The sequence below is a fragment of the Myotis myotis genome, unplaced genomic scaffold (assembly GCF_014108235.1).
Source record: "Myotis myotis isolate mMyoMyo1 unplaced genomic scaffold, mMyoMyo1.p scaffold_m19_p_18, whole genome shotgun sequence".
NCBI lineage: Eukaryota > Metazoa > Chordata > Mammalia > Chiroptera > Vespertilionidae > Myotis > Myotis myotis.
Genome location: NW_023416322.1, coordinates 492,686 through 504,587, shown reverse-complemented (window position 1 = coordinate 504,587; position 11,902 = coordinate 492,686). Strand labels below are relative to the sequence as shown.

At 62.5% G+C, this 11,902-nt stretch overlaps 1 protein-coding gene across 3 annotated transcripts; it reads right to left on the bottom strand.

Moving 5' to 3' along the window:
* Nucleotides 1-1,021: 1,021 nt before the first annotated feature.
* On the bottom strand, nucleotides 1,022-11,694 carry LOC118673458 (low affinity immunoglobulin gamma Fc region receptor II-like). 3 transcript variants are annotated; one of them, XM_036344265.1, is made up of 8 exons: nucleotides 11,486-11,694; nucleotides 9,787-9,807; nucleotides 8,551-8,805; nucleotides 4,287-4,541; nucleotides 3,580-3,702; nucleotides 2,872-2,919; nucleotides 1,428-1,468; nucleotides 1,022-1,355 (listed from the first exon to the last, which is right to left on the bottom strand). In XM_036344265.1, the coding sequence occupies exons 1-8, from the start codon at nucleotides 11,598-11,600 to the stop codon at nucleotides 1,269-1,271; spliced, it is 945 nt and encodes a 314-aa protein (XP_036200158.1). In that variant the 5' UTR covers nucleotides 11,601-11,694; the 3' UTR covers nucleotides 1,022-1,268. The 3 variants fall into 3 exon arrangements, with proteins under 3 accessions (XP_036200158.1, XP_036200159.1, XP_036200160.1); XM_036344266.1 differs by lacking the exon at nucleotides 2,872-2,919 and having other exon boundaries at nucleotides 11,486-11,692; XM_036344267.1 differs by lacking the exons at nucleotides 2,872-2,919; nucleotides 3,580-3,702 and having other exon boundaries at nucleotides 11,486-11,693.
* Nucleotides 11,695-11,902: the final 208 nt, after the last annotated feature.

Below are 11,902 nucleotides of genomic sequence, written 5' to 3'. Positions count from 1 at the left end.
AGCTGCAGGGAGCTGCGTGCATGTCCTTACCGAGGGGACTGCTGATGAGAAGCCAGAAAATTCCCCTGGGACCCGGGAGGCTCAGGACGCAGGGGACCAGTGTCCGGGTCAGGAATGGCTTTGAGAACAAGAGCAGAGCTGGAAAGGGAGCCCCTTGGGCCTTTCTCCTACCCGAGGGGCGTGGTGTTTCCGGGTGACGCTCCTCCCACCATCGGTCAGTGGTCAGTGGAGTGTCATACCACCACGTGAGTGTGACATCTGACTGGGAATAGGAAGTGCATCCCAAAAGCCATGGCAACCACCCAGCAAAGGAAGCTGCTGAGTCCTGGTGGCAAGCGCTGCTTACGGTGATCTGTCTCGGGGTCCCCGGAAAACAAGGCCCCTCCAGGGCGCCCACCAAGCCCCGGGGCTGTCGGGCGTATTCCAGCCGTCAGCCTCTCTGCGGCCACAGCCTCTGGTGCCGGCGGCAGGCACAGCGGCAGGACGCGTCGCAGTCTCTCCGTCTGTCCGTCCGTCCGTCCGTCCGTCCGTCCGGAGCTTGGCTTGCTGAGAATTGGGTCACAGAGCAAAGTGGTCCTTTATCTGCCGCAGAGGCGGAGGAAGAGGATGGAGACAAGAAGGCAAACTCACTGGGAGAAGAGCTGCTTTAGGGGGTGGCCCCCAGCTTATCCCAAAGGGCAGCAGCCCAGGGCGGCTACACGCCAACCAGTGCAGCCTAGAAAAGGGAGGGTCCTGGCTGGGGCTCAGTTGGTTGGAGCGTCACCACACACCTGGGCTGGGCACAGACCTAGGCAATCTGTCTCCATATGTGTGTATCTCTCTATCTAAAGGGAGTGTTGTTTTATAGTGTTTATTATAAAAGCAACACATGCTCTGTATAGAAACAGAAAGGAAAAGCACCCTGAAACCCCCACTCTAATATGTTGGCGTGTGTTGCTCTGTTTCAACATTTTTGAGACCATGTACACTAATGTAACTTTCCCATGCAAGCTGCAATATAAGCATCTCCCATGTGGCTACAATCTCTTAATAAAAGCAAGTTTTATTGTCTGCGTGGACGTGGGACAGAGGACGTGTGATGGCGAGAAGTGCTGGGGCTCAGGGCTCAGTGTGGCTGTCATCAGGGGCCACAGCTGTGCTGTCAGGACAGGGAGCCCAGGATCCCCGCGGGTGACCCTGGAAGAGCGCCCCTCTTCGGAACGGCAGGCATCCTGCCCGAGGGGGTGCGGCCAGAAGACAGATGGGCCTGCTTGGCTCTGGCCCCGCAGCTACATGTTCTGGTAGTCCGAGGGCGCGGCGTCTTCCTCAGGGGCTTCGGGGTGCAGGAGGAGGGAGTAGGTGATTGTGTTCTCCACCTGGAGAAAGCAGGGGTCAATGGGGCCACAGAGAAGCCCCTGGAGGGGGGCAGGCCACGGCTGGGGGCTCACCTCCGCTTTGGCAGCTGTGTCAGTATCGTCGGCGATGTTGGCTGTGGGCGAGAAGCACAGTCAGCAGGCCCTGCTGCGGGGCCACTGCACGGCTGCCACCCCAGGCCAAAGCCGCCGCCCAGGCCCGCCCGCGCCCCCGCCACGCTGGCTAAGGGAGGCGGGCATTTGTGCGGCGTGGCAAAGCAGGCAGCTTCCGGGGTCTGAGGTGTTAGGACAAACTTCAGGTAGGGAAGACGTCGGCCACTTTGGGCTGGTGAGATGCATCCTTGTTGGGACTTAGAGGGATCTGGTGACACCAGAGCGAGAGCGAGGAGGGAGGGAGGGAGGGACCAAGCAGCAGCCAATGCAGTAGGACAGCCAGTCCCTCATGCCTTTGCCGGGAAAGCACCCTCAGTGTCTGCAGCAGCAGGCAAGGTCTGAGACAACACCGGCAGGTCCTCCCGGCCCCTGGTCGAAGCACCCCCCTTTGCCATGCCCCAGACTCTGGAAGAGACCCTCGACCAAATGCTCTCTCCAACCTGGCCACACGTTATGGCAGCCCCAACCCCAGGTCTGGCTTCAAAGTAAATGCCCTGTGAAACACATCTACGCAGTGGAGACGGTCACACATCGGGTGGCCAGGCATGGTGACCAGGCTCCTCTCAGCGTCTGGGTCCTCCCCCCCACCCCCAGCCTGGCCAGGACGTGGCTGCTCAGAGCTGCTCGGGCTCTCAAATCTGCTGCTCTGCTCTGCGTCACCCCAACCCCTGAGGGTCCCCGGCCTCTTTGACTGCAGGACTGCTGGCCAGTGCCTTCATGCTCTGGCTGTGCCAGGAACCACGCTGCACCTGGGCAGGGCCAGGAGGCCCCTGGCTCAGTGTCAGACCTGGAGGCCGGCTTCCTCGGCGAGGAGACTGAGCCACGGGGGAGGACTTGCCGAGGTTCCTCTGCCCAGTGGGGACAGGGCCCGGGCATCCCCAGGCAGTGGCCTGGACCCGAGCTTGGTCCGTGGAGCCTATGAAGGCCGCTAGAGCCCCAGAACTTTCTCGTGTTCCTCTGGGAGCTGAGCCCAACAACCCAGACGCCATCACTTCACAGAGCAGACTCCTCAACAAACCCAGGTTGTCCCCCAGGCCTCCTCCCTCCCTCCCTCCTAGAACCCTATTCACCTCATCTTACATCTTTTAACCGCTGCCCTGTGCCAGCTCTGCCAAAGCTCCCTCTCGTTTCGTGCTCTGGAAATTTCCCAGCGTTCCTAGTCCCGGGAGTTCCGACGCTGGCGAATCCCTACCTCTACCTGGCGCGGCTGTTCCTCTCCTCACGCCCAGTGAGGTCTCTTTAGGCCCAGGAGTTGTCTCAGAGCTGCCAAGCCACCTGAGCCCTGCCCGCCACACACACAGCCACCAGCTGCTCCAATTCACCTGGCCGCCCAGGCCGGGCAGCAGCAGCCCCGGGCTGCACTCACCTGGCTCCTCGGGTAGGGTCTCTCCCCTTTCCCTGTTCTCAGGGGTTCCTGGGAGGGTCGGGAGGGCACACGGGAGGTTAGTAGATTACAGGGAGGGGTCTGAGTCCTCAGGACCAAGGGTCAGGGTCAGCATTGTGTTAGGACCAACACAGGCCTTCAGCATTCAGAGGCGTCCTCCTCCCTCCCCGCCTCCTGCCCAGACTGCAGAAGGCCTGGTCCGGAGAAACCGCCTGCCAGGCTGTGCACGGGCGCCTGGACGCTGGGAGGCCACGCACTGCTCTTCCCGGGCTGGCTCTGCCCTTTAAAGCGCCGCTTCCTCCCTCCACCCCACCCCCCACCCCCCACCCGGTTCTGTGGGCTCTTCCGTCCCCTCCCCGCATGGCCTCGCATTTCTCTGTCATTCTCTCATCCCTCTGATCATACGATCTGTTTGCGCTCCTGTCTTCCTGCCTGCAACCCTGCGAGCTCTGCGAGGGACAGGCCGGACTCTGTGTCTGGGTGCCGCCCACGGCGTCCAGCACGGTGCTCCACACGGAACAAGTTTGGCCAAGCCTCGGGGAAAGAATGAGCTAGCGAATGCATGAAGAACTAAAATGCGGGGCCATGTCTGAACATGAGGCTTCTGTAGCCCAAAGAGAAGGGTTCTGGCAATGTTTTAGGGTTTTGGCCGGGAGGAACTGATAAGAGAAACCAAGAAAAGCCACAAACCTGAACTCTGGTGTCGCCTGAAGCAGACCCAGGCCACCACACCAGCCACACCAGCCACAGCAACAATGCCGGCCACCCCGGCCACCACTGCCGTGATCACAGGCGGGAAGGCTTTGCTGGACACTGGAGAAGACAGAACTCAGACAGGCAGCGTGCCGCCCTCCCAGCCCGGGGCTGTGCCCAGGCTGTCCCTGCAGCTGCTGTGCCTGGGCCCTCCCGGGTGCAACCTCGCCTGCTCAGGGTGTCTGTGGCTGGACCGTCTCCCCACCCCGGGCCTGTCACTAACCTAAGGTGCACTGCGAAAGGAAGGGTTCCTGCTAGGCCTCAGGGGTGGCGGGAGGGCAGCCTGAAGGCCCCGGGGGAGAGGCACCCCACTGCGTCCAGCGCAGCGGCAAGCTGTCAGGCATGGGCCATCCCTAGAGCGTGCTGGGCAGGACATGAGAACTTCAGCTCTTGGGAAGGCCCAGAAGCGCAGGGGGGGGGGGGGGGGGGGGACTGCTCTGTTGCTGTGCCAGGGGTGGGGCCTCTCCCCCTGGAAGCCCAGGCCCGACCTCTAGCCCGTATTCCTGGCCACTGGCCCCTCTCCTCTGCGCCCTGGGGCCCAGGTTTGCTGCTGTGGCACCTCTGCAGCCCCATGGACACCCAGGTGACCTTCGCCCTAGCTCTGACCCCTCGCCTCGCCTCCTGCACCCGGGCAGGGCTCCCACCTGGGACGGTGATGTTCACGGGCTGCGATGTGTGCTGCATCTGCCCGAGAAGCCCTGAGCAGTGGTACGCGCCGCTGTGGCTGGCGTTCGCGTGTGGGATGGAGAAGCTGGCGTTCGTGTATGAAAACCACTTGGGTCTCCCGTCCTGGAAGAACTGGATCTTGTACAGGCGCCAGTTCCTCCAGCTGTGGCAGCGCAGCACGATGGGGGCCCCCTGCGGGACCAGCAGGCGGGGCGTCTGGAGCAGCAGCCAGGCTGGAAGACAGAGCACAGGACATGGCAGCGCTGCCTCAGCTCTGAGAGCCAGAGGATGGCAACAGCCACGTGCCTGCCAGTCAAGCCCTCTTAGTCCCGGCTGGTGGGACATGATGTGGGAACGACGAGCTGACGTCTGGAATCAGACGTCCTGGCCCAGGCTCTGGCCCCCTCACTCATGAGCGCTGTCATCTTGGGCAAGTCATTGAACTTCTGGGCCTTAGTCTCCTCATCTGTGAAAATGGACATAAGGACTCCACCCCCCCCCCCCCCAGTCCCTGGCACGTCCAGGGGCTCTTTCCTGTCCTCTGGGAGGCACAGGGACCTGGCGCCGTCCCTGGGCAGGAGGGAGGGGCCCCCCCGACGTGGAGACATGTCTCTGAGGATCGTAGAAACTCATGGGCATCCAACAAGTGCTCGCTTCTCTGGTGAGTGTCAGGGAATGTGGGCTTCCTGCAGCGGGGCTTTGGGGGTCATTAGTCTGCCGTGTAACTTCCCCCCCAGTTTTCGTCCTTTTACTGAGGAAGAAAGGATATTTACTATTTGGTTGTGTAGGGAATAGTGCCTAAGGAGGGCGCATGGAGTCCTGAGCTCGACCCGCACTTTCCTCCAGGACAGAGGGGTTGGGATTGGAGAGGAAGGATGGGGAGCAGACACTAGAGACCTGGGAGGGGGAGGGGCAGAGAATGACAACGGCCTCGGTGTGCGTGCCAGGCAAGCCCTCTCAGTCCTGCCACAAGTCAGAGTGAGACCCGAGCCTGCCTGCTGGGAGCCGCCAGGACACAGGGAGAGTGAGGGCAGAGAGAAAGCTGGGCCTCCGCCCTGGGCGGCGCAGAGGGCACTGGGGGGCGAGGGGCGGGGGGCGGCCCCGGTTCCTGCTGCTCAGCCGCATCACACACGCTGGAGCCCGCCTCTCCCGGCCGCACCTGCGGCCCCCTTTCCTGGCCCAGCACAGAGCGTTTCCTCCTGCGAGGGAGTGGGCCCGCGGACTCCCCTGCAGGCCAGGCTGCGTGGCCCTGGCCCACGGGCGGCCTCTTTTATCAGGATTCGTGTGGGGCCAGCGGGAGGCTCAGAACCACAGATTGTTAACAACAGAGAAGCCAGAGACACGTCAAAGCTGCCGCCTGTAGACAGCAGCCACTCCTGCCTCCGCGTCCTGGTCGGGCCGCATCGCTGAGCAGCCGGCCCTTCCCTGCGGAGGTGCCGCCACCAGGTTAACACCGGGACGTGTTAAAGGCCACTGAGGGTCCCGGAGGACACGTCCTGGGAAGGCCCTGCAAGCTCACGGCACTCAGAGCGTCCTCTTCGAGTAATGAAAGTCCGCCCATCAGTCTCCTGGGAGCCGCGTGGAGAAGCGATGAGCTCCTGCCTCCTCTGCACCACGGCTGGAGGGGACTGGGGCGGCTGGGGCGGCTGGAGGGGACTGGGGTGGCTGGGGCGGCTGGGGTGGCTGGGGCTGCTGGAGGGGGCTCGGCCGCAGGACGGTTCCCAGGACAGGTCCTTCAAGCCTGGCTCTCCACCCCTGGAGTTCTCCTGGGCCTCGGCCCCACTGCAGCAGGTCCCGGTGGGTGGGCTTTTTGAAGCTTTCTCACTTTTTCCTCTTCAGCCAGATCTGTGACCACAGCTCACATTGTCCCTCCTGGTGCAACTCACAGAGCAGAACCTCTCAGAGGCACGAAACGGCTCACAACTCAGGACACTGGCCTCTTGTCTGCTTGGCGGACGGGCCGGTCGCGCACAGGCCACAGCCTGCTTCTCGTGCAGCCTGCCCAGCCCTGCCTGCAGCAGCTTCTCACTCAGGCTCTGCTCCTTCTTGGATACAAAAGCCTCAGTGATGTGGGTGATATCGGGGCTTCCCAGTGGCCTGTGGAGGTTTGAGTCACCCATTTGTCTGGGCCCCTGGCTAGTCCAGGGCTGTGCTGGGGGGCGGGGGGAGGGTGGGGGCGCACGGCTGCCAGCCCGCTGCGGGGGTATTAGCATTGCCGCTGGATGACGGCCGCTCCCTCTCCAGCTACTGGAGGTGTCTGGGCAACAAGCACTGAGCTCTGTGTCTCCTCCTCAGCCAGCCTGCTGCCCGGCAGCCACGCCGGGGTTTGCCCAGCTGACCGTGGTCGGCAAACTGCGGCTCACGAGCCATGTGCGGCTCTTTGGCCCCTTGAGTGTGGCTCTTCCTAAGCCTTAGGAGTACCCTAATTAAGTTAATAACAAGGTACGTGCCCATATAGTTTAAGTTTAAAAAATTTGGCTCTCAAAAGAAATTTCAATCGTTGTACTGTTGATACTTGGCTCTGTTGACTAATGAGTTTGCCGACCACTGGCCCAGCTGGTGCAGAGAAGGCACGTGGAAGGCAGCGGGGACCGGAGGCGGTGGCCGAGGGACAGCCAGCGGGGTCAGTACGGGGCGGGCGTGCTGGAGCCCAGCCTGTTTCTCCTGAGGCTGCCGGGGCCGTTGCTCAGTGGAGAACGGGTGGACCTGCGTGTGGGTGGCGCAGGGGGCTGCCTGCGTCGGGTCCCACTGCGTCCCCGTGTGGCTGCAGGCAGGGCTCCTGCTCTCCCTGCCCTTCATGATTCGGTGTGGACCCGCCCCCGAGGAAGGCAATGACCCAGATGCCCCGGTTCTGGCTCCCTCCACCTGGACTCGTGGACTCTGGGCTGCTATTCCTGCCACCTCCTGCAGCTCGACTGAGGTTGAGGGACTGGCCTGAGGCCCGAGAGGAAGCTGAGCCACAGCAAGAGCCTGGCGAGAAGCCTGGGAGAGGCAGACAGAGGAGGTGAAGACAGGGCAAGGCCCTTCTCAGGGGAGCCTTGGGCTGGGGCTGCTGGCTCCTCACTGCCAAGTCTGCCCCAGCCACACCTGCCGGCCCCCAGGAGGCTGAGCACCTGCACGGGCTGGCCTGAGCCTCCGCCGGGGCATTGGATGAGCTGGGAGCCCAGGGTCCGGTCCACCTGCCATAGGTTCCCAGCTGTGGCCTCAGGTACACGTGGGCCCGGCCTGGACGAGGCTGGGAGGTGCTGGTCCCAGGAGCACGGACTGGGTCAGAGTGGTGGGGCTGGGAGAGCGCCCGCCCCAGGACTGGCTGAGGAGCTGCGGCCAATGGTGGGCAAGGCCTGGGTGGGGGTCTACTGCTGTGAGGGAGCTGGGCACGGCCACCTGCTGCTAGGCAGACCTGGAGGGCAGGCCCCCCAGCCACCCCACTGGCTGTGTACACAGTGACATGTGAGCTGCCCCTGCTGGAATGCCCAGTGCTAGACCTGAACTTCGGGGGACCCTGGGGCCCCCAGGCTGGAGGACTTGGGTCCTCCCGGGGGCATCCACCTCCTGTACTGGTCCTGGGGCCTGGTGTGGCCGTTGGTGAGGACTCGCCTGTCTCAGCGGGTCCCCTCGCCTCTCCCCTTCCTGGAGGGGCCAGGCCCTGGGCCTTCCTCTGGGCTGGGTCTGCTGGGAGCTTCTGAGGACGATTGCCAAGGGGAGGGTGCGGGTGTGAGCAGCCGCTCTGCATGGAGAACTACGTTTTACCAGGAGGGTGAGAGCGCCCACTGGGTCGGCCTGTGTCAGGAGGAAAGTGCATGGAGGGTGGGGCAGGGATGTGAGACTGCTGGGGTCAGCACCCCACGGAGCAAAGGGGGACAGACTCGGGGAAGGAGCCCACGGCTCCACAGCTGGAACTCAGCTGTGTTCCTGCCTCGGCTAGGAAAGTGGGGTTCTGTGAAGTTGTGGTTTCCTCCTGCTTCTCTCACCCCCGGTGGCCTGTTTGTGGCCTTGTCACCTTCTTGCTCAATCAGGACTGAGGCCAAGCAACCTCACATACTCCGAGGAACCCACATAGAAGCGAAGGAGGCGGGGGTGCGAGGGGAAATGACTGGGCAGAAACCACTTCCAACAGCTCGGGCCACACTTCCCAGAAACGGCCACCCCGTTCCCAAACCCTCTGCCCACCCCGTTCCCAAACCTCTGCCTGGCCAGCAGCTCTCAGATCCACCTCCCAGGCCTCCCAGCTCCTCCACTGACCGGAAGTCACGTCCAGGTGCACAGGGTCGCTGAGGCTGGTCTGGCCCGTCTGGCACCTGTAGTCCCCGCTGTGGTTGCTGCTGGCCTTGAAGCTGTAGCTGGGCTGGACCTGGGTGGGGATGGCGGTCCCATCATGGAACCACTGGGTGGAGTTGTCCCCAGGGCTGTGGGCCCCCTGGCAGGTCAGAGTCACGTTGTCCTCAGGGAACACCTGGAGCCACGGGGGCTGGAGGCTCACCACGGCCTTCGGGAGACCTGGCGGCAGAGAGAGGCGCGTGAGGAGCCGACGGAGCAGGTCTCGGAGCCCAGACAGGAAGCCCTGGGCCCTGCCACCGACCACAACTACAGTGGGGCCTTGACTTAGGAGTTTAATTCGTTCTGAGACAGAGCTCATTAAGAAGCTCATTAAGGAGCTCGTTAACTCAAATTACTCTGGCAACTCAATGCAAAAAATCCGCTGAAAGATCCGCTGGTATCTCAAAAAACTCGTTAGTCAGGACACTTGTAAGTCAAGGCCCCACAATATCTGAGAAGGCCAAGCCTGCTCATGTGCCTCAAGAGCAAGGAAAGGGCTAGGACACAGGGCACATGCTCTCGAAATAGAGGTGCCTAGCTGCAGCACCCTAACCACACACACACACACACACACACACACACACACACACCTTTAAATGGAGGTGTCTGGACTCAGAACTGAATGAAGGGAGTGGTGGGGGTGCAGCATGAGAATTGGATGCCCGGTTTCTGTTCTGACCACATGTCCTTCTTTATCCCTTAGAACAGGCCTGTCCTCGTACCCACACAAAGAAGGACAGAGGCAGAGGGAGAAAGGCCGGGCCAATGCAGGAGCCCTGGGCTCAGGCCCTGGAAGGGCCCCTGCCCCCCGGGAGAGGGAGAAGCTCAGCCCGTGGGGTCCCTCCTGCTCCTGCCCAGGCCCCAGGCAGAGCCTTCAGGCAAAGCAGAGCTTCATCGACGCGAGGCTGAGACTGGAATTGCCGGGGCTCCTGTTAGATGGGATTGACTGCGTTGGCGAGAGGAAGGCGATGGAGAGAGAAGGTGCAGTGATTTCCTGTGACAATATCTGTGCTGTGTCCCGGCCCATGTGCACCGGCTGCCTGGCCCTGGCCCCGGGAGGAGGGGAGAGGGGAGAAGGGGAGAGGGGAGGAGTGTTACCCTCCTGGCCCTGCCTAGGCGGGGTGCTGGGGCAGAGGAAGGGGCAGCTAGGACGGGACTTACCAGGGGTCCCGGCCGCAGGAGCTGCAGGAGAGAAAGCAAAGTCCTGCATCACTGTGAGTAACCACTGCCCTGCAAGCCCCGAGGCCCTGTCCTCCTCCGTCTCCACTGGAACCCTCTGCATCGCCCAGCCTGCACCTGCCCCGCTGTGCTGCTGAACCAGCATGGAGCAGGCAGACTGGTGACTCTGCAAACTCAGGGCCGACCTCACTGCCTGCATCTCCCTCCTTCCTGCCCCCCCACCCCCCGTGACTCCACCTTACTGGGCCAGCCGCTTCTGCCCATCCCTTCATCCTGTGACTCCCTCTCCTGCGTCACCAGCGTCCCCTTTTCAGGGACATCTTCCTCACCAATGTAAGTACATTCCAGTATCTTTCATAAAAAGAAAACCTCTCACCGGACCCCACATGTAATTCCAACTTCTCTCCCTGCTCCCTTCACAGCCAGATGGCTCCACTGTTTCCTACACAAGCTGCCCGCCCGCTCCTTCTGGTCAGCTTCACTCGCAACAGGGGACACGTTCCATTTCTCTCCCAGTCTCCGTTCCGTGCCCCCTCTGCCCCCTTTCTGCTTTTCTGCGGCCTGGAAGCTGCCGTCTCTTCCATTCCTCCTCCAGACCCCACCCCTCATGCCAGCAGTTCTGTCCGACTGCCTCCCACTTAGAGCTTGGATGCCCGTCTCTCCGCCCACGGCCTCACGCTGCCCCAGTCCCTGCCGGCCTTCTGCCATCTCCCGACTTGTCTCCCCACAAGTTAAGGTTATTTTAAACAACGTCACTCCCCGCGTACAAGCCTGGATGGCCTTCCTTTGCTCTTAAAATACGATGTCAGCGTTTGCAAGGCCGCGCCTGGCTCTCCCGCTCCTTCCCTGAGCTCAGCTCCAGCAACACGGGCCACAGACGTGGCTTTTGTGTCGGCGGGTCCGCTGCTCTGAACCTGCCTCCTTTGCCTCGAGGGGCTGGATGTGGCTCCGTCCCATGGAAGCGTGGCCTCCTCGGGAAGCTCCGTGTCGGCTCAAGCAGCTGCTCTGTCTCCCACATTAGGCTTTCTTATCAGGGCGCCCCATTGACGCCTCGTGCCTTCCTGTTTGTGCCTCTGTGTTTGCTCCCTGTGCTCACACCCTCGGTGGGATGCACGCTCAGACAGGGCAGTAGCCACACTGATCCCATTGCTTCCCCTCCCCCCGCTCCCGGACACATTCGCTGAGTGGCTCCAGGTAGTGTGTGCTGAGCAGGAGCCTGGCTCCCGGGCCTCCCGGCCTCTCCCAGGGGAAGGGAAGCGCTCGATGCCTGACGTGGATTCAGGAGGACAGAGAATTGCCACTGCCCGCCACGTGCCTGACAGCTTCCTCCCACGCCATCTGGAGCACCGTGACCTTCCCCTGAGATGCAGTCCCTGGAAACACCTTTCTGAGGAAGCAGAGCTCCCGCCCAAGCCATGCCCGTCTGGTCCCGGGACTCCTCCGAGCGGGTTCTGATGTGGGGCTGGCGGATCCTCAGAGACGGGGCCCAAGAGAATTAGGCAAAAGACACGTTAAAACCCCAGCTCTGCCACTGTCGCACTCAGCGAGGCCAGCAGGCTGCCAGGGCTCGGTCTCCATCTGCTGACTGCTTCCCACGCCAGCCTCACCCTGGCCAACCGCAACTCCGACCGACCGACCGACCAACCGGCCCGTCCCTCCCTCTGCCCCGACCCTGACTCACCCAGGAATAGCAGAGCCGTGCACAGTAGTAGCAAGTGCCCCCAGGGACGGCGAGGGGGACAGCCAGCCTGGCCACTCGCTGCAGCAGGGAGTGGCAGGACTGAAGGGACCCCCATGGCCCCTGGTGCAGCTCTCGGGGCTCAGCACAGTCAGCCGGCTCCTCTGGGGCTGCACCCCAGGACAGACAGGCGTGGAGTCAGAAGGGGAAGTGGAAGCCTGTGGCTTTATCACAGCCCCGCCCTCCCCCTTTCCTCTGAAGGTTCCCTCCCTGAAGACGCAGGCCTTCCCAGAATCTGGCTCAGCTTGGCTCCAAATTCACCGGAATCTTAGAAACTGGGAAACAACGTCCTCTCCCTGGGGCCACGGTTCCCCGGGGCCTCTATCTGTCCCAGCCCCTCCAGGAAAGGTGGCTGCGGAG

Coding starts and splice junctions, on each gene's coding strand:
- LOC118673458 (XM_036344265.1), bottom strand. CDS start 11,600: ATGGGGGTCCCTTCAGTCCTGCCACTCCCTGCTGCAGCGAGTGGCCAG. Junction 1,469..2,871: donor GACCCTACCCGAGGAGCCAG/GTGAGTGCAGCC, acceptor TCTCGCCCACAG/CCAACATCGCCGACGATACT. Junction 1,356..1,427: donor ACACAGCTGCCAAAGCGGAG/GTGAGCCCCCAG, acceptor TGCTTTCTCCAG/GTGGAGAACACAATCACCTA.